At 45.4% G+C, this 20000-nt stretch overlaps 3 protein-coding genes across 3 annotated transcripts in view; 2 read left to right on the plus strand and 1 right to left on the minus strand.

The window, feature by feature from the left end:
* Window positions 1-767: 767 nt before the first annotated feature.
* LOC132847830 (angiopoietin-related protein 3-like) lies at window positions 768-4102 on the plus strand. The gene is made up of 7 exons (XM_060873338.1): window positions 768-1330; window positions 1857-1967; window positions 2071-2182; window positions 2260-2373; window positions 2457-2552; window positions 3169-3438; window positions 3810-4102. Exons 1-7 carry the CDS (start codon window positions 797-799, stop codon window positions 3977-3979), a joined length of 1407 nt encoding a protein of 468 aa, XP_060729321.1. The 5' UTR covers window positions 768-796; the 3' UTR covers window positions 3980-4102.
* Window positions 4103-5265: 1163 nt separating this feature from the next.
* Window positions 5266-10840, plus strand: LOC132847831 (phosphoglucomutase-1-like). The gene is made up of 11 exons (XM_060873339.1): window positions 5266-5634; window positions 6189-6351; window positions 6448-6594; window positions 7845-7970; window positions 8746-8936; window positions 9022-9176; window positions 9442-9557; window positions 9709-9844; window positions 9933-10116; window positions 10208-10339; window positions 10710-10840. The coding sequence occupies exons 1-11, from the start codon at window positions 5377-5379 to the stop codon at window positions 10797-10799; spliced, it is 1698 nt and encodes a 565-aa protein (XP_060729322.1). The 5' UTR covers window positions 5266-5376; the 3' UTR covers window positions 10800-10840.
* A 1038-nt stretch (window positions 10841-11878) lies between these two features.
* LOC132848178 (tyrosine-protein kinase JAK1-like) overlaps window positions 11879-20000 on the minus strand; it is a 16354-nt gene continuing 8232 nt past the window's right edge. Inside the window, exons 8-24 of the mRNA XM_060873691.1 lie at window positions 19781-19938; window positions 19589-19703; window positions 19228-19423; window positions 18719-18822; window positions 15715-15861; window positions 15426-15513; window positions 15206-15333; window positions 14964-15099; window positions 14527-14678; window positions 14266-14416; window positions 14074-14168; window positions 13767-13959; window positions 13553-13677; window positions 13291-13463; window positions 13099-13216; window positions 12878-12988; window positions 11879-12787 (exon numbers count right to left, since the gene is read on the minus strand). Coding sequence (XP_060729674.1) covers window positions 12662-12787; window positions 12878-12988; window positions 13099-13216; window positions 13291-13463; window positions 13553-13677; window positions 13767-13959; window positions 14074-14168; window positions 14266-14416; window positions 14527-14678; window positions 14964-15099; window positions 15206-15333; window positions 15426-15513; window positions 15715-15861; window positions 18719-18822; window positions 19228-19423; window positions 19589-19703; window positions 19781-19938 — 2316 coding nt within the window. The 3' untranslated portion in view covers window positions 11879-12661. The remainder of the gene's footprint in view (window positions 12788-12877; window positions 12989-13098; window positions 13217-13290; window positions 13464-13552; window positions 13678-13766; window positions 13960-14073; window positions 14169-14265; window positions 14417-14526; window positions 14679-14963; window positions 15100-15205; window positions 15334-15425; window positions 15514-15714; window positions 15862-18718; window positions 18823-19227; window positions 19424-19588; window positions 19704-19780; window positions 19939-20000) is intronic.

Consider the following 20000-nt stretch of genomic DNA (forward strand, 5'->3'; position numbering starts at 1 on the left):
CCGCGGGCTAACAGAGCTCTGTGCTGTCGGAGTGACCACAGCGCATTAGAGAACACGCTAACCCTCAATTTTCAGACGGCACACTGCCACTGAAACCGTGGCAGGAATAAAATCAAATGACATGTTGCATCATCTCATGGAAAAATATCATGGAAAAGTCCAAGGAGAGGTTTCTCAAGTGTTTACTTATGACTTTGGGTCTAAAAGGCATTCAGTGGTAGGATCTGTACAGTGCACTAAATATTTCTCTGCATATAAAACCTCTGCTTTCCTGCACAGTTCCTTACACCTTATTAAACCGTCCCACATCCAGTGCGATCGGGGAACGGACTGTCCGACACCCATTAGCCTGGTCACACTGAGATAGGAGAAGTCAGTGTGTGCTGTTATTCAGAGTTCTGAACATTTCAGCACTTTATTTCTAACACTGAACACATTGACTTCATACCTACGATTTTTCTCAAACAGATTTAAAATAATCATTTGAAAACCTTTTACTTTTGAGAAACATAAACTCAGCAGACACGAGAGACTCATTTTTAAAGAACTGCACAGATAATGTTTGGATCCGTAGAAAAATATGACACACACGTGCGTGTGTGTGTGTGTGTGTGTGTGTGTGTGTGTATGTGTGGGCTAAATATCAGAATCTAAAATATTTTCTGGATTTTTTTCATTCCTGTCCTGTGTATCCAAAGGCATATCAGTTAATTTGGTTTAATGATCAACAACAGGACAAATATAAAGGGACTTTGGGCTTCTTTGGACACAGAGGGCTGAAAGATCTCCAACAACAATGACGCTGTCTCATCTCAGTGTAGAGAACTGTCTCACCATCAAGCTGGGCCTGCTGCTGTTATGTACGTTCTCCACCAACGCTTTCCCGACAGCAGCAGAGGACACTGAGGAGCCAAACATGCCTCCATCAGACACGCGGTCAGCTTTCGCAGCCCTGGATGAAGTCCGGCTTGTTGCTAACGGCCTCCTGCAGCTCGGAAAAAACCTGAGGGACTTTGTGCAGAAGACAAAAGGCCAGATCAGTGACATCTTTCAAAAGCTCAACATTTTTGATAAGTCCTTCAACCAGCTGTCTGTGCTAACCACCAAGATCAAAGAGGAAGAAGAGGAACTGAAGAAGACCACTGTGGTGCTCCAAGCCAACAACGACGAGATCAGGAGCCTGTCTCTGGAGATCAACTCTAAAGTAGACGACATCATGAGGGAGAGAATCCACCTATGGAATCAGGTTGGAGGGATCGAGGAGAAGCTGAGTGGACTTTCTCAAGGTCTTCTCTCAGCAGAACAGCTTGTAGAGATTTCAGCATACAAAGTAAGATTATTTCTCTTGCTGTTGTGCCGCCAGTCAAAATGGTAATAAATAAACCCATGTCATTATTGTAGGGGGTCACGGTGTCTTAGTGGTTAGCACGTTCCCCTCACACCTCCAGGGTCGGGGTTCGATTCCCGCCTCCACCTTGTGTGTGTGGAGTTTGCATGTTCTCCCCGTGCCTCGGGGGGTTTCCTCCGGGTACTCCGGTTTCCTCCCTCAGTCCAAAGACATGCATGGTAGGTTGATTGGCATCTCTGGAAAATTGTCCGTAGTGTGTGATTGTGTGAGTGAATAAAAGTGTGTGTGTGTGCCCTGTGATGGGTTGGCACTGCTTCCAGGGTGTATCCTGCCTTGATGCCCGATACACCTGAGATAGGCACAGGCTCCCCGTGACCCGAGGTAGTTCGGATAAGCGGTAGAAGATGAGTGAATGAATGAATGAATGTCATTATTGTAGATGTTTAGAAAATGTTGTGGGGCAAAATACTGACATGGTGATGAGTTATATATAATGATATCAACACAGGAGCTGATCCTAGCCCAAGAAAAGAGCATCTCAGACCTTCTGCATTCAGTGAAGGAGCAAAGTGAGCATCTGAAGAACCAGAAAATCATGATCAAAGGTCTGGAGAATAAGGTAGTGTTTTTTTTTCTCCACTTAGATGTGTAAATCTTTTACATAAACACAAGCCAAAACTTCTGATTGTCAAAACACAACACCGTTATCACTTCACCTCCAGCTGAACTCTGCCAGCCTTCAGGAAACTCTGTGGAACTTTAGTTGGGATGGTGAAAGCTACAGCGTGTCAGATTATCTGTCCAACTACTCCAATGATGGAAGCTTTTCAAGTGGTGAGGAGACCAGTGACGTGGACTTTGGGGTATTTTAGCAATTCCTCATACTGAATGCGTGAACGATTGTTCTGTAGAGTTCCCGAGAGATTGTGGCGAGGTCTTCAGCAGTGGAGAGAAAACCAGTGGCGTTTATCCCATTAAACCGAACGGATCCGAGCCTTTCCTTGTGTACTGCGATTTCACGGAGGGTAAGAACACACAAAGACACCCCACTCGTACACGGAATAGGTGTAGGCTGATGTCCTGATAACACGAGCTCTGCTCCCCACAGATGGAGCCTTCACGGTGATTCAGCACAGACAAGATGGCTCTGTTGATTTTAACCAGTCCTGGCAGAGGTATGAGGACGGATTCGGAGACTTTAAGAGTGAGTTATATACTTGGAATGTTGGTTCTCCTTCAAACTAAAAATACACCAGTGAGAATGTAAGAATGGCAGAGACAGTCTGAAGCACAAACTGGAGAACTGTTATTCCGTGTTTAATACACAGCACGTCAGGGTATAACTCTTCTTCCATCCTCCTTTAGTTCCTTAGGAAAGTGAAGGAAGTGCATCTTTAAATCTATTTACATTTCATTCCTTCTACATTACTGCATTTAGCAGACACACTTATCCAGAGTGACTTACAATTTACTTCAATTTATACAGCTGAGCAATTGAGGGTTAAGGGCCTTGCTCAGGGGCCCAGCAGTGGCAGCTTGGTGGACCTGGGAGTCGAACTCATGACCATCCGATCGCTTAACCACTAGGCTACCACATCCCCATTTGAGATGTGTTATTATTCTGGTGTCACTAGGGGACTTTGTCATTGCTACGTACCACAACCAACCAAACCCTAAGCCTAATCTTCACCATCATCTTCACCATCTTCCATGTTCAATGTCATATGAATGCGAAATCCAGTGTAGAAGCAACAGAGATGCTGAACAACTTCCCAGAATGCAACACAACAGTGTTTAATGCTTGTTATCGTGCTCTGTAGGTGAGTTCTGGCTTGGTTTGAGGAAGATCTTCTCCATCACCCAGCAGGGAAGTTCTCTCCTGCACATGCAGATGGAGAACTGGAAAGAGGAAAAACATTCCATGGAGTTGCAGTACATGCTGGACGGCCCTGACTACAACTACACCATCCACCTCAAGGTGGGAGACCCGATCTCGGATACGGACGTCCCAACAAGACTGAGGTTCTCCACCAAAGACCGCAATGATGGAAATAGCCACAAAACCCCAAACTGTGCTCATGATTATACAGGTAGAGTTCTTATGCAGGTAGAAAAACGTTACACTGCAGCTCAGTTATCGGCTTAATCTTGTAATAAAACACTTCTATAGACTAATGAGAAGGGATTTTCAAGCAGGACAAAAGTAATGGCACCCTATAACAGGTAGTGTGTATGTACCGTAAAAGAAGATGTAGCCCAAGCCATGAGCTTTCCCTGTTTTCTTGTCATTTTGCCCTAGTCAGGTTTGCCCTTGCCCATTTTGCCCTGCCAGCAACGTTTAGATGAGTTTGCATCTATACACTAAAGTAGAACACACGGTACGGTCTGTACAATCCCCTAACAAGGTCCTTCACAGAACAGACGTTTAAACACTTCAATTTTATGTGTGGCTCTGTTTCAGGAGGCTGGTGGTTCAGTGCTTGTGGAGATGTCAACCTGAATGGAAAATGCATCCAGAGCCAAGCTCATAGGAAAGGACTGCAAGGGAAGCACAATAAAGGACAGTCCCACTTCAAATCCACACAGATTTCCATCCGTCACCATCAGGAAACATACAGTAGTCGCCTGTAAACCAGAAGAAACGCCGTGGGAATGAACACAAATACCTGTTGTGTCTTTTTAACCAGATGAGATGTGAGTCTGTAGATCCTTAGTGCATTAAAACCAAGCAGCATGTTGTCCATTAAACAACAAGTCTAATGTCACTTTTATTTCTCATGGAACACAATACAGGTCTTGCATTCTTTTTATTCTTAACAGCACACACACACACACACACACACACACACTTGATGAATGTCTCCAGTACGGTTTTGTGATTTTCATTCGTTTTTTTTTCCACCAAAACAAAAAGCACTTCTCTGAAATGTCTCTAACGAAGAAGGTGAATTGTGTTCAGGTTTTGGTCCATGTTAAGATCTAGAACTTTTGACATCTTGTTTACTTTCTTTTGTAGTTCATGCGGTTCGAATGTTCGCATGTTTTAGGTTTCAGGAACATTTCCATACATAAAGATAAAGATGAGGATGTTGATGTGAAACAGACAGAAACCCATGAAAATAACGTGGGATATTTAAACATGACACCGAGCAGGACGGTAGATTAAGTGTTACATTAACCACATGTTGGAGAAGAATCTGCTTTCATCTGCATCTGTATGTCATTTGGATCCTTTATTACATCGAATAACCGCAGAATTTTGGCAGTTACTTAAAAATCCCTGGGATTCCGCTCACATCAGTATTATAAACAGCTCTTTTCTACACAATCAGACCTACAATAATGTTCTCCAAAAGGTTTTTGTGTTCTAAATACTCAGATTTATCAGAAAGACCCACTAAAGAAAAAGTCACGCTGGCGTTAGTTAAAAATCAGTTTCTTTAGAATGTAATGGTTCTGCTGCCACCTAGTGTTCCGGCAGTGATGTACAGCAGGTCTAACTGATCCGATCTAACACATCTGATTCACCAGAGCAGCTCGTTAACCCCCATCCTGAGTGGTGCGTCCTGCTGCAATCCACCGCACATGGAACTTTACTCCAGAACCTTCTGATATTAACTTTGCTTCTGCTCGGAAATCAAATAATACACGTGGAGGCTTGTCATAACACATCAGGTGCCAAGATGATTGAATTTCATGAGTTAATTCCCTGAATATCAGGTGGGTTTAGCTGGTGATTAGTTGACTTATGCGGCCCTGACGAGGCATCTGCGCTGTGAAGCGTGACAGTGATGCCCCTGCACATGTGTGAGGAGGAACTCGTCTTCTGTTACTAGTTATTTTTGGATCTCTAATGTTCTGCTCTGCCAGCTTCAGGAATGCTTGGGGTTGCTATAAGGCTCTTCCTTCCCCTCTACTCTACTCTACTCTACTTTACTCTTCCCCCAGTCCCAGCGCCTGGACAGAGCAGTGTGCAGTAACACTGTCCACACTTCCTGACTTCACTGTCGTTGTTGTCCCTCTGAGCGATGGAGGACAGACCTCTACAGGTGCTTCACCTGGAAACCGTGCCGTATCCTGACCAGAGGCCCAGCACCGGCGGCCTCAGGAAAAACGTCCGTGTTTTCCAGTATAAAAGGAACTACCTACAAAACTTCATCCAGAGTATCTTCTCCTCCATCGACCTGCGAGAACGTCAAGGCTGCACCATGGTGGTGGGAGGAGACGGGCGTTACTTCAATACCACCGCCATCCAGGTCATAGTGCAGATGGCTGCGGCCAACGGGGTAAGTCCGGTAGTATATTTGCTTTATGTGCAGTCTGAGATCCTTTTTATTATGCTGACGATCCTTTTAAATGATTAGCAAGAGTCAGGTGCAAGCTAACTGCAAAGCGATCTTAAACAGAGCTCATTATGTAGACCTGCTTTTGTTGTTGTCTGCTGTCCAACAGGGATATTTGTTCTCGACACCTCTTCTGGGGTGGTGATATTTATAGAAAGGAAGATTGTAAATAAATTGTGGGTCGACTATAAATGTTTTCTAATTTAGCCGCTCGGATTCCGGCGCAGTCGGAGAAACATGAGCGTAACGGCTGTGGTGTTAAAAATCCCCAGTGGTGTATCAATTAAAGGATATTTATTCAATTCAAAGGTCAGAGGATTAAATACGGTTTCCTTCTGATGTGAATATAAATAACATTCTCTACTATTTTTGTTGTCAGTATTAAATATTACAGACCTGAACGTTTTGAGCGGGACAAAAGACATGAATGGTTTGGTTAGTTGATATCTACAGTAGTGATAGTACATCATTTGCCCTCTGGTCCTTACCTGTCTCAGGTCGGCCGTCTGCTGATTGGTCAGAACGGCATCATGTCCACGCCGGCTGTGTCGAGCGTCATCAGGAAATTCAAAGCGATCGGTGGGTTTGTTCTCACCGCCAGTCACAACCCTGGAGGACCAGATGGAGAATTTGGCATCAAGTTCAACATTGCTAATGGAGGTAAAATGATAACTAAGCATCAGATCGAACATTTTAAAAAAAAAAAAAAAAAAAAAAGATTGATATCTAATTACCAAAAATGTATCTGGCTCAAAGGGCCTGCACCCACGGCTGTGACAGATAAAATCTTCCAGATAAGCCGAAGTCTAGAGGAGTTCGCCATCTGCCCTGAACTCACGGTGGACCTGACAACACTCGGCAAGCAGAGTTTCGACCTGGAGAATAAATTCAAACCCTTTACAGGTAGGTGAAGGCGTCTCTGCTGCCATAGATACTCTATACAGACAAAAATATCAGACCGTCTGAACATCGCTCCCATATGTGGCCCTTTCTCCAAACTATTGGGACAAAATGAGAACATTACAATTTCCCTTCAGTGGGACTACAAACCCTGCTCCATCATGACAATGTCCCTGTGCACAAAGCAGCTCCATGAGGACGTGGTGAGGAGGTGAAGGTTAGAGTCTGACTCAACCCCACTGAACACAGACTGAACCCCAGACCTCTGATCTCACTGATGTTCCTGTAGCTGAACAATCACTAATCCCCACAGACACAATCCAACATCTGGTGGAGAACCTTCCAGGGTTAGAGTTAGGGTTAGGGTTAGGGTTAGAGTTAGGGTTAGGGTTAGAGTTTGGGTTAGATTTATTGTTAGAGTTAGGGTTAGGGTTAGAGTTAGGGTTAGGGTTAGCGTTTGGGTTAGATTTATTGTTAGGGTTAGGGTTAGAGTTAGGGTTAGACTTAGATTTAGGGTTAGGGTTAGGGTTAGAGTTTGGGTTAGATTTATTGTTAGGGTTAGGGTTAGAGTTAGGGTTAGAGTTACTACCTCAGGTCACGGGGAGCCTGTGCCTATCTCAGGCGTCATCAGGCATCAAGGCAGGATACACCCTGGATGGAGTGCCAACCCATCACAGGGCACACACACACACACACACACACTCACATACACACACACACTCTCATTCACTCACGCACACACACACACACACACTACGGACAATTTTCCAGAGATGCCAATCAACCTACCATGCATGTCTTTGGACCGGGGGAGGAAACCGGAGTACCCGGAGGAAACCCCCGAGGCACTTGGACAACATGCAAACTCCACACACACAAGGTGGAGGTGGGAATCGAACCCCCAACCCTGGAGGTGTGAGGCGAACGTGCTAACCACTAAGACACAGTGACCCCATTCCTCTTACAATACAGCAATTTTCCATCACATTGTTTTGTATATTAATTAACTGCACATCATACTGCAGATATATAGCAGCTATAAGCATCCTTTCCACCTCCAGCCTCTCTTTTTTTACTCTCTCTCGAAATGAATAAGATAAATCACAATTCCTCAATGTTCCCGAGAGAAAACAGAAAGCAGCGTAAACTCCTCCATCAGGTTGCTATAGAAACATAAAGCACAAGCCTGTGGAGTGATAACATGACGCTTAACCTTTATAACGTTTTATAAATGCTCTCTGTCTCCTGCGCAGTTGAGATCGTGGACCCGGTGGAATCCTACGCCAACATGCTGAGGAACATCTTTGACTTTGCAGCACTGAAGGAGCTTCTGTCAGGCCAGAATCACATACGCATCCGTTTAGACGCCATGAACGGAGGTAGGAACTCTACTGTCACAAACGTTGTCTTCGTTTAACCGTTATACGGACTACAGAGATGTCTAGTGTACAAATTACAGCCAGGAGCTTCCTAGATTTCAGACTGTAAACAAGTCCACCGTTTTGTTTGTAATTAGCGTTCCTTTAAATTTTAGTTCGTCTTTGTGAACGTGTGCTATATAATAATCCGTCTAGACGGAGGGGCAGATGTTTACTTTTCGAGGGCCGGGTCATCTGGATAGAGTTCCCAGTAAACGATTAAAGGTGAGATAACTGACATTACACTGAAACCAAAGCAGGATTTCCCCTTTCACACAGGATCCCTGTAGCATTTACTGCACTCGAGAAGTGACATTTTAAAAAGCCAAGGCAGATGGAAAGGGAGGGGGAGGAGGAGGAGGAGGAGGAGGAGGAGGCTGGGATGTGGAGGTTCATCTAGTCATTCATTTTACTAAGGAACTTAAGATGCTATCACTGCATTTCTGATTCAGTAATGTTTCTGTAACCGGGTCGGTTCTGATCTAATCACAGCAACAATGAGCCTTTTAAACATCTAGCTGGACTCCGGTGCGTCAACCTGCTTTGGTTTTGTTTGGCAGAATCAGTTCTCCCTGGACTCCTGACAGCTGTGTATGCTAATATTAAACAAAAGCTGTCAATCATCAATCACTGCTGATGTTTATAGCGATATATAGTAGTAATAAGTAGGAAGGAGCCACAATAAGTTGATGTTAAAGTAAAGTTTTTGGACCTTGTCTTCATGTTTGTCCTGAAGCGATTGGCCCGTATGTGAAAAAGATCCTGTGTGAAGAACTGGGTTCTCCTGCCAACTCGGCCATTAACTGCATCCCTCAGGAGGACTTCGGCGGTCGGCTTCCAGATCCGAACCTGAGCAACGCCGCAGACCTGCTGGAGACCATGAAGAGCGGCCAGTTTGACTTTGGAGCTGCGTTCGATGGTGACGGTGTGAGTATATTTAGAGACATACACCACTAAAGATCAGTGTCAGTACCCACTGTAACTCAAACCCTCGTGTCCTCTTTCTCTCCAGGACCGTAACATGATCTTGGGTAAAAACGGCTTTTTCATCAACCCCTCGGATTCGGTCGCTGTTATTGCGGCAAACATCTTCTGCATCCCTTACTTTCAGCACATGGGGGTGAGAGGCTTCGCCAGGACAATGTCCAGCAGCGCGGCACTCGACAAGTAAAGATAACTTTTATAAATCGACGCGTGGCTCGTCGTAACATCTACGACGGGTTCGATCATAGTTGTGGTGATTGGTGTGGTGAGCTGCAGTCACACTATGCTATGAGTTTGCTCGTGAAAACGCAGATTTCAGCGTCTCTGCTCTGTCTGTCCTCCTCAGCACAATGTGACAGAGCGATAGTGTGACTCACTCGTCTTTAATCTCACGTGTAGTTGTGATGGAACCCTGAGGCCACGGTAACGTAACGCTCGTTCTCTGCAGTGTGGCGAAAGCAACCAAGATTCAACTGTATGAAACTCCGACTGGGTGGAAGTTCTTCGGAAAGCTGATGGACGCCGGTCGCCTTTCGCTGTGTGGAGAGGAGAGCTTCGGCACAGGTACAGTAGATCAACGTAACGAGTGCTGTGAAGGCTTTATGTCTTCTGTCATAAAACGGTGCAGCTGTAAATAATAAGAGCATTAACACGCCGACACACGAACCGGTACACGATCGGCACCGTCACCTGAAGCCGGGTTTCCTGTTTTCAGGTGCGGATCATATCCGTGAGAAGGACGGGCTGTGGGCCGTGCTCGCCTGGCTCTCCGTTCTCGCTTTTAGAAAACAGAGTGTTGAGGAAGTCATGATAGATCACTGGAAAACCTACGGCAGGAACTTCTATACCAGGTCTGGGGTGAAGAGGACCCTCATTTCTTTTCTAATTAATCACCGTACCTCACCTTCCCTGTGTGAAAGTCCCTTCTGTACCTGCTAGGTACGACTACGAGGACGTGGAGATCGACGTCGCAGTGGACCTGATGCTGGATCTGGAGGTGATCATCACAGACAAGACGTTTGTGGGACAGAGGTTCACGGTAGGAGAGAAAACCTACGAAGTGGAGAAAGCAGATAACTTTGAGTACAGCGACCCTGTAGACGGAAGCGTCACACGGAACCAGGTGAAGTTTAACACACACCGTATGACGTCATACAGCTTCACTAATAAACATCTACACTAACGTCAGATGTCACAAATCTCCCTCTCCACAGGGACTGCGGATCCTCTTTAAAGGTGGCTCTCGGATTATTTTCCGTCTCAGTGGAACCGCGTCAGGAGCCACGATACACCTCTACGTGGACGGCTACGAGGGAGACGAAAACCAGCTATTACAGGACCCACAGGTCGTTTAACACACAGTTCTGTTCTGTGCTACTTAGATGTTCCTCACGTTCCAGTCTTAGAAACTTTACACACACAAACATTGGATTATCGGCTGATTAATTATATAGAACATGGCTAACGTTCAATCCGTGATATATTAACTGGAATAAAATCATGTTCATGAGTAATTAATACAGGAAAATAGATGTTTTATTTATTGACGTTAATGTGTTTGTTGTTGTACGTAATGTATTATCATGATTATTAAGTTCTACACACTACACAGTTATTTTGGAACACTAAAACCGCCGTTTTAATTTGATGTCGTTTTCTTTCTCTCTTTCCCTCCCTCCTTTCTTTTCTTCCTTTCTTTTTTAAACTCGACCTCAGCTGAAGTTAGCTGACCTGCTGAACATCGCGCTCAACTTGTCTCAGCTGTGTGAGAGGACAAAGAGATCCGCTCCTACTCTCATTACATAATTATATATCTGTGGATTTATTTTTTTTGTCTAACTTTTTTTAATAAAAATCGCTTTTTTTGAAAAAAAAAATAAATAAATAATGGTGTCTTTGTATTTTGTACACGGTTGCTAAGCAACGACAAAAGACTCGCAGCTTGTCAAACATAACAGCATGTAAATGTAAGAGAATGTTTGTAGTGTTTTACACACACACACACACACACACACACACCGACTGTAAAACACTGTAATATCTTTCTCTTGTATGTATCGTGTGAATCACGTCTCCTTCCTTTTATCTGACTCACTTCCAAATCCACACTGAAAACTAAAGCCTCGCAGTTCTGTTTATATTCCTGATTAAACACTAATTAAAATATTCTTAGACAGACGGTGTTGGGGGGGGTCACGGTGTCTTAGTGGTTATCACTTTCGCCTCACACCTCCAGGGTTGGGGGTTCGATTCCCACCTCCACCTTGTGTGTGTGGAGTTTGCATGTTCTCCTCGTTCCTCGGGGGTTTCCTCCGGGTACTCCGGTTTCCTCCCCCGGTCCAAATACATGCATGGTAGGTTGATTGGCATCTCTGGAAAATTGTCCGTAGTGTGTGATTGTGTGAGTGAATGAGAGTGTGTGTGTGTGTGTGTGTGTGTGTGCCCTGCGATGGGTTGGCACTCCGTCCAGGGTGTATCCTGCCTTGATGCCCGATGACGCCTGAGATAGGCACAGGCTCCCCGTGACCCGAGGTAGTTCAGATAAGCGGTAGAAGATGAATGAATGAGTGAGTGAGTGAGAGAGAGAGAGAGAGAGAGAGAGAGACAGTGTTGTATGGAACCAGAACAGCCCTGATATCTGCTGTATCTTGTCTGGATCATCTAGAGATGCTGTTTTCTGCTCGGACACGGCGGCTCCTCCGGTCACGGCACTGAGGGACGGTGAAGCGGACGAGCTGACGGTCGGACCACAGAGGAACCGGACAGACCGTAACTCAGACACCACACCAAAGAAATAACAAAGACATCGATCTTTCTGGACGCTGAGTTACTTTAGCGAACTGCATCCGACAAAAGAAAGAAAAACAAACAAACACAACAACCAGTGAAATAAAAAGAGAATTTTAATAATGTTCGAATGAATTTGACAAAGACGTCAAAAACAAAGCACCAAACCGAAAGCCCATGTTTGACTATTTATTATTATTATTATAATTATAATCATTGTCCAGATCGCTGGCTTTTACCTGCTGAGCCGATTCTGTGCAGAGGATAAAAATGATAGAGCTTTAGAATAGATCTAAAACATAACAAATAGATTTAAAGGCAAAATGGAAACAGAGGCAATGAAGCTCGACGCCTTGTAAGTGAACTACAGCTATATGGTGTGTTAATAACGTCACAAACGTTCACAAATATAATACGTTTAACGTCAGCGCTCGTGTATTACGTGTTCGACCCTGACGTCACTCACACAGAGAAACATCAGCACTTTCTTCCTGGATGTGTCTGACGGCGTCATTAATACGTATCCAGTAATGTGTTCAGACAGAAATCTGTTCAGAAAGGAACCGATAAACCGGACTGTGTTCAGGAACTTGTCTTTGTGCACAGTTATGACTTAACACACCATGTTGTTTACATAAAACCTCAGCAACCGGGTCTGATTCTGTCGTGACGTGCTGTAGAGAAACCGCCTTAAAGGTACGACGGATCGTTCCGTCCGAACAAATTAAACATCTAATGTAAAAGTTCATCAGGGAGAATTTTTCTTCAAACAGTCCATGATTCTGACTCTATAAGTGCTCAGAAGTCTTAAGATCTATTAAAACGAGTGAAGGGAAAAAAAAAAAAAAAACTGGAGGCGACATATAAGAATAGTTAGCGCTTTAGCCGCTGTGCAGTAAACCGAGCTCGTCGCTGGACAAGAGACGCTCGAACACCTCGATCAGGCCTTTAAAGTCCACTCGGTCCTCCGGAGCGTGAGCCCAGCACCTCCGCATCTGTGTGTACACCTACAGAACGTGGACATGGAGAAGGTCAGAACGTACTCAGGAGGAGATGATGAGAATGTGGAGGAGGAGGAGGAGGAGAACGTGTCTTACCATATCTGGGCACTGTGGAGGACAGGAAAGCCTCCAGCCATTTTCCAGAGATTTCACCAGTCGCGCCATCGTCATCTGACCGTGAGATCGACCGATCGTGTTCAGGAACATCTTAGAGACAAGAAACGAAGGTGAGCTGAAGTGCTGATGTGGCGAAGCTGCAGTAGGGGAATGTTTATTGTTAGCATTTAACTTGAAAACGTAGCGTCGTGTTGTTTTACCTCAGGAGGACTCAGCTTGCGGTCGCAGTAGGTCATGAGCTCGTACAGCGTGACTCCGAAAGACCAGACGTCTGAAGCTTTGTAGAACTTCCTGTGTATCAGACACTCAGGAGCGTACCTAGATAAACAGATGGAGATCTTTATAGTTCGGGACGACCGTGAGGTTCGGTATGAGAATGTCTGAGCGCTCACCAGTACACCGGGCTGTCCTGCTCCTCCCTGACCGTGTAGTACTCCTCGTTGTCTTTGATGCTCTTGGTCAGGCCAAAGTCTCCGATCTTCACCAGCGTCTCGCTCTCCACCAGCACGTTACGAGCCGCCAGGTCTCTGTGGATGTAGTTCTGAGAGCCCAGATACTCCATTCCCTACACACACACACACACATACAGGTCACATAGAGGACAGTTCCTACTCTGATATCTGAAGATGATGATGATGATGAAGACTTCAGTACCTGACAGATCTGGATGGCGTAGAGCAGCAGGCGCTGTTGACTTGTCTGAGCTTTGTGTCGGGGCAAATAGTCCTTCAGACTCCCAGCAGGGAGATACTCCATGATCAGCTTAATGGTTCTCCCACCTGACACACACACACACACACACACACACATTAATGCGAACACATTTTTACCTTTACGTGTGTGTGTGTGTGTGTGTGTATTGTCTAACCCTCTTCAGTACAGATGCCTTTGTATTTGACGATGTTGCTGTGGTAAAGCTCTCTCATGGTGTTGATTTCTCTCCTCAGGTTGCTGGTCTCAGGTCCTTCGCTCTCTGACTTCAGTGACTTGACGGCGACCATCTGCCCGCTGTGGTCTCCGTGTGGGTCGTACAGACACAGCTCCACCTTCCCGAAGTGACCCTGTGACACACAGCGACACTCTTACACACTCACACACTGTAGCTCGGTGACAGGACGGGTTAAGAACCCTTAGTTACTGAAGTGTGTGTGTGTCGCTCAGCAGCCCAGCCGTACCTCTCCCAGGTCCCGGATGGTCCTGAGGAACCTGCTCTCGAACAGCGTGGGGTCGATCTCCTGCACAGGAGCATTGCCTGGGACCATCGCTGGGTCTGAGGAGAAATGAAAGAAGAAGGCATGAGGAATGGGTTTGTATGGCACAAGGCAGCTGCTGGTGTGTGAAGGGTTCGTGTGATCATCTCCGCTCACTCTGCTCCTTGATGTGGTCCAGTTCTCGCACTATGGCTCTGAAGAACGGTCGCTTCCTGGGGTCGTAGTTCATGCACTGGGTGATGAGCTCGGCCAGTTCGCTGCAGTCAGGAATCACCAGCGTGCCCTTGGCTTCATAGAACCATTCCTTCTGCTCACACACACACACACACACACACACACACACACACGTGTTTAAATATCTGTTAATAAAAATGAAGTAAACACACAGATCTGGTGTTAGCGGTGAGAGTGAAGCACCTCAGCACGTTTCTTGTCCCTGAGTGGCACTTCTCCATTGTAGCAGATCTCCCACAGCGTCGTCCCAAAGCCCCACTTATCTGCAGCCACGTTCTGTGCTTTAAGGTTCTTCACACACTCTGGGGCGATCCACGGGATCCTATCGATACACTCTGTCACCACACACAGCAATGATTACAGTTATTACACTGTCCACTGTGGGCGTGTCCCAATCCACACACATCATTAATATGGTCATCAGTCCACTGTGGGCGTGTCCCAATCCACACAGATCATTCACTACAGTCATCAGTCCACTGTGGGCGTGTCCCAATCCACACAGATCATTAATATGGTCATCAGTCCACTGTGGGCGTGTCCCAATCCACACACTCTAAGTATTGTGTCCTGTATATATTATGTGTTCATGTAGTATTATAAGCTCAGCTCTTCGTTACCTTCTCGGTTGAGCGTAGTGATAGAGACTCCTGGGTTGCTGAGCTTTATGAACGGAGCTTGTTGTCCATTCAGACCGTCTTTTGCTAGCAGGATGTTCTTTGTGCACACGTAGCCATGGACGAGCTTCTTGTCCTCCTGAAGGAGAAAACATAAGCATTTATAAATCATATTAAAAATAAATACCTCTCCAGTAAATTCCTTCGTCCATAAAAACATGATGCTCATTTGTATATTGTCTCACCAGATAGCTGAGGATGCTAGCGAGCTGCTCGGCGACCTGAAACTTCCAGGACGGCGTGAGATTGGCGTGATGAGCACGCATGAACAGATCCAGAGGCCCGTGCTGCACAAACTCCTCCACCATGATGACTGAGGAAGACAAACGGCACAATTGGTTAAGGTGCGCTTTCTCAAATCCTGGAGAATGTGCACGTTGTCCTGTGGTATGTGGAGACACTTACTGTCCATGCTGTGCATGCAGATGCCGTACAGACGTGTCATGTTTTTGTGTGAGATGTGACGCATCTGACTTACGGTTTCCAAAAAGACCTGTGGAGAAAAACGAATCACAGCATTGCACATTTATTCGTCATGTCTCACTGTCTGTCTCAGTTATTCTACCTGTCTCACTGTATCGATGTTTATCTGTCTCACGTGAAAACATTCTATAGAACAGAAGTCCTGTCCTGTCTGAGCTCAATTTCTCTGACTATGAGCACAGGTCCATCACACACACACACACACACTTACTGAAACGTCCTTATGTCCTGCTCCGATCACCTTCAGGACCACAGGAATGTCCTCAGTGCTGAAGCTGATCAGATTGTCCTCATCGCCCTTTAGAGTCAGCGTGCCTGAATAAATGTTCGTATGAGTTCCTTTCCCCAGATGCTTGTCCTGTAGAACACAGAGAGAAAGAGGACAGAGAGAGGAAAGAGTGTGAGAGAGAGAGAGACAGAGTGAGAGAGAGAGAGAGAGAGAGAGAGAGAGAGAGAGAGAGGAAAGAGTGTGAGAGAGAGAGAGACAGAGTGAGAGAGAGAGAGAGAGAGAGAGAGAGAGAGAGAGAGAGAGGAAAGAGTGTGAGAGAGAGAGAGACAGAGTGAGAGAGAGAGAGAGAGAGAGAGAGAGAAAGAGGACAGAGAGAGGAAAGAGTGTGAGAGAGAGAGAGACAGAGTGAGAGAGAGAGAGAGAGAGAGAGAGAGAGAGAGAAAGAAGACAGAGAGAGGAAAGAGTGTGAGAGAGAGAGAGACAGAGAGAGAGAGAGAGAGAGAGAGAGAGAGAGAGAGAGAGAGAGAGAGAGAGTGAGAGAGAGAGAGACAGAGTGAGAGAGAGAGAGAGAGAGAGAGTATGCAGTGACTCTGTGATTGATTCAGTGACTCTGTGATTGATTCAGTGACTGATGCAGTGACTCTGTGATTGATTCAGTGACTCTGTGATTGATTCAGTGACTCTTTGACTGATGCAGTGACTCTGTGATTGATTCAGTGACTCTGTGATTGATGCAGTGACTCTGTGACTGATGCAGTGACTCTGTGATTGATTCAGTGACTCTGTGATTGATTCAGTGACTCTGCGATTGATTCAGTGACTCTGTGATTGATTCAGTGACTGATGCTGTGACTCTGTGATTGATTCAGTGACTGATGCTGTGACTCTGTGATTGATTCAGTGACTCTGTGATTGATTCAGTGACTCTGTGATTGATTCAGTGACTCTGTGATTGATTCAGTGACTCTGTGATTGATTCAGTGACTGATGCTGTGACTCTGTGATTGATTCAGTGACTGATGCTGTGACTCTGTGATTGATTCAGTGACTGATGCAGTGACTCTGTGATTGATTGACTCTGTGATTGATTGACTCTGTGATTGATTCAGTGACTCTGTGATTGATTCAGTGACTCTGTGATTGATTCAGTGACTCTTTGACTGATGCAGTGACTCTGTGATTGATTCAGTGACTCTGTGATTGATTCAGTGACTCTGTGATTGATTCAGTGACTCTGTGATTGATTCAGTGACTCTGTGATTGATTCAGTGACTGATGCAGTGACTCTGTGATTGATTGACTCTGTGATTGATTGACTCTGTGATTGATTCAGTGACTCTGTGATTGATTCAGTGACTCTGTGATTGATTCAGTGACTCTTTGACTGATGCAGTGACTCTGTGATTGATTCAGTGACTCTGTGATTGATTCAGTGACTCTGTGATTGATTCAGTGACTCTGTGATGGATTCAGTGACTCTGTGATTGATTCAGTGACTCTGTGATTGATTCAGTGACTCTGTGATTGATTCAGTGACTCTGTGATGGATTCAGTGACTCTGTGATTGATTCAGTGACTCTTTGACTGATGCAGTGACTCTGTGATTGATTCAGTGACTCTGTGATTGATGCAGTGACTCTGTGACTGATGCAGTGACTCTGTGATTGATTCAGTGACTCTGTGATTGATTCAGTGACTCTGCGATTGATTCAGTGACTCTGCGATTGATTCAGTGACTCTGTGATTGATTCAGTGACTGATGCTGTGACTCTGTGATTGATTCAGTGACTGATGCTGTGACTCTGTGATTGATTCAGTGACTCTGTGATTGATTCAGTGACTGATGCAGTGACTCTGTGATTGATTCAGTGACTCTGTGATTGATTCAGTGACTCTTTGACTGATGCAGTGACTCTGTGATTGATTCAGTGACTCTGTGATTGATGCAGTGACTCTGTGACTGATGCAGTGACTCTGTGATTGATTCAGTGACTCTGTGATTGATTCAGTGACTCTGCGATTGATTCAGTGACTCTGCGATTGATTCAGTGACTCTGCGATTGATTCAGTGACTGATGCTGTGACTCTGTGATTGATTCAGTGACTGATGCTGTGACTCTGTGATTGATTCAGTGACTCTGTGATTGATTCAGTGACTCTGTGATTGATTCAGTGACTCTGTGATTGATTCAGTGACTCTGTGATTGATTCAGTGACTGATGCTGTGACTCTGTGATTGATTCAGTGACTGATGCTGTGACTCTGTGATTGATTCAGTGACTGATGCAGTGACTCTGTGATTGATTGACTCTGTGATTGATTGACTCTGTGATTGATTGACTCTGTGATTGATTCAGTGACTCTGTGATTGATTCAGTGACTCTGTGATTGATTCAGTGACTCTTTGACTGATGCAGTGACTCTGTGATTGATTCAGTGACTCTGTGATTGATTCAGTGACTCTGTGATTGATTCAGTGACTCTGTGATTGATTCAGTGACTGATGCAGTGACTCTGTGATTGATTCAGTGACTCTGTGATTGATTCAGTGACTCTGTGATTGATTCAGTGACTCTGTGATTGATTCAGTGACTCTGTGATTGATTCAGTGACTCTGTGATGGATTCAGTGACTCTGTGATGGATTCAGTGACTCTGTGATGGATTCAGTGACTCTGTGATTGATTCAGTGACTCTGTGATTGATTCAGTGACTCTGTGATGGATTCAGTGACTCTGTGATGGATTCAGTGACTCTGTGATTGATTCAGTGACTCTGTGATTGATTCAGTGACTCTGTGATGGATTCAGTGACTCTGTGATGGATTCAGTGACTCTGTGATGGATTCAGTGACTCTGTGATTGATTCAGTGACTCTGTGATGGATTCAGTGACTCTGTGATTGATTCAGTGACTCTGTGACTGAAACAGATCTCAGGATCAGGGTTATATAAAGTGTTAATAAAGAAACAGTGGGTCAGTTCCAACCTGTACGATGTCCTCTTTGTTAATTCGTTGGAACACCAGCTGGCTGCTCAGTGAGGGTGGAGTTGTGGAGTCTGGTCTGGTCAACACCAGGAGATTAGACAGCTCTGAAAAACACAACGGTGCAAAAGATCAGAGGCAGAAACAAAACACCTATAAAATACATTCTTATTTAAAGTTGTTGTAAGGAGAATATAACACACACACACACCACCCTCACTGAGACACACACACACACACACACACCACCCTCACTGAGACACACACACACACACACCACCCTCACTGAGACACACACACACACACCACCCTCACTGAGACACACACGCCACCCTCACTGAGACACACACACACGCCACCCTCACTGAGACACACACACACACACACGCCACCCTCACTGAGACACACACACACACACGCCACCCTCACTGAGACACACACGCCACGCCCTCTTATCAGGATAGACAGACATTTGAATGATCATTATTTTGTGAATTTTTCGAGATCTCTACCTCGAGGCTGAGGAGGACAACCTCGTCCCAGTTTCAGGGTGATGTTGTCCGTACTCAGACAGTGACCACACAGCCGGTCAGTCAGCTCCCTCAGGGTCGGCTTCTCCACGTCCGTCCCACACAGACGAAATCCTCCATCCGTCCTCTCGATCTGAAAGTTCTTGAAGGTCTTGATGATCTCACCGGAGACATCTCTCTGGATAAAGAAGTCCATGAGGACAACATAAACATCTGATGTACAAGATAGGATCAATGGGACAGCTAATAGGAAAGCAACTATATAAATAAATAAAGGAGATACGCTTTGTTTATGTAGATCATTTATAATTAACGTTCTGGTGAAAGTGAAGCGTTGTGTAACCTCGTTGCAGATGACAGTGAGCAGGATGTGGTCGTAATGTGCACAGCTCCAGCGCAGGATGTACATGCCCTCCTCATAGCCTTCCTGTTTCAGCTTATGAACAGCGTACTCTGTGCTGCAGGAGACACACGGCATCACGTCATCACCTGCCCACTGTGACATTTACATTCAAGATAAAAGTCAGGGTTTTACCTGATAGGACCGTGACATCCCTCACGTAGGTTGGTTTCTACGTAGTCTGGAGCGACCTCAGTGCACAGGTAGTGATGTGCGTCTACAGTCAGCCTGAAGTAACCGTCTATCAGGCTGGCGAAGGCCAGGGCCTTGGGACGACCAGTGAAGTGCACTTCCTGTGTGGGAAGAACACAGATGATCTACACGTCTAATACTAGGCAAGTCAAACAGAACCCTG

Source organism: Tachysurus vachellii, chromosome 7, assembly GCF_030014155.1.
Source record: "Tachysurus vachellii isolate PV-2020 chromosome 7, HZAU_Pvac_v1, whole genome shotgun sequence".
Lineage (NCBI taxonomy): Eukaryota > Metazoa > Chordata > Actinopteri > Siluriformes > Bagridae > Tachysurus > Tachysurus vachellii.

Excerpts from the sequence above, each read along its gene's own strand:
- LOC132847830 (XM_060873338.1), top strand. The coding sequence starts at position 797 with ATGACGCTGTCTCATCTCAGTGTAGAGAACTGTCTCACCATCAAGCTG. Across the intron at positions 1,331-1,856 it reads TAGAGATTTCAGCATACAAA|GAGCTGATCCTAGCCCAAGA; the intron begins GTAAGATTATTT and ends ATATCAACACAG. Across the intron at positions 3,439-3,809 it reads CTGTGCTCATGATTATACAG|GAGGCTGGTGGTTCAGTGCT; the intron begins GTAGAGTTCTTA and ends GCTCTGTTTCAG.
- LOC132847831 (XM_060873339.1), top strand. The coding sequence starts at position 5,377 with ATGGAGGACAGACCTCTACAGGTGCTTCACCTGGAAACCGTGCCGTAT. Across the intron at positions 8,937-9,021 it reads CTGCGTTCGATGGTGACGGT|GACCGTAACATGATCTTGGG; the intron begins GTGAGTATATTT and ends CTTTCTCTCCAG. Across the intron at positions 9,558-9,708 it reads AGAGGAGAGCTTCGGCACAG|GTGCGGATCATATCCGTGAG; the intron begins GTACAGTAGATC and ends TCCTGTTTTCAG.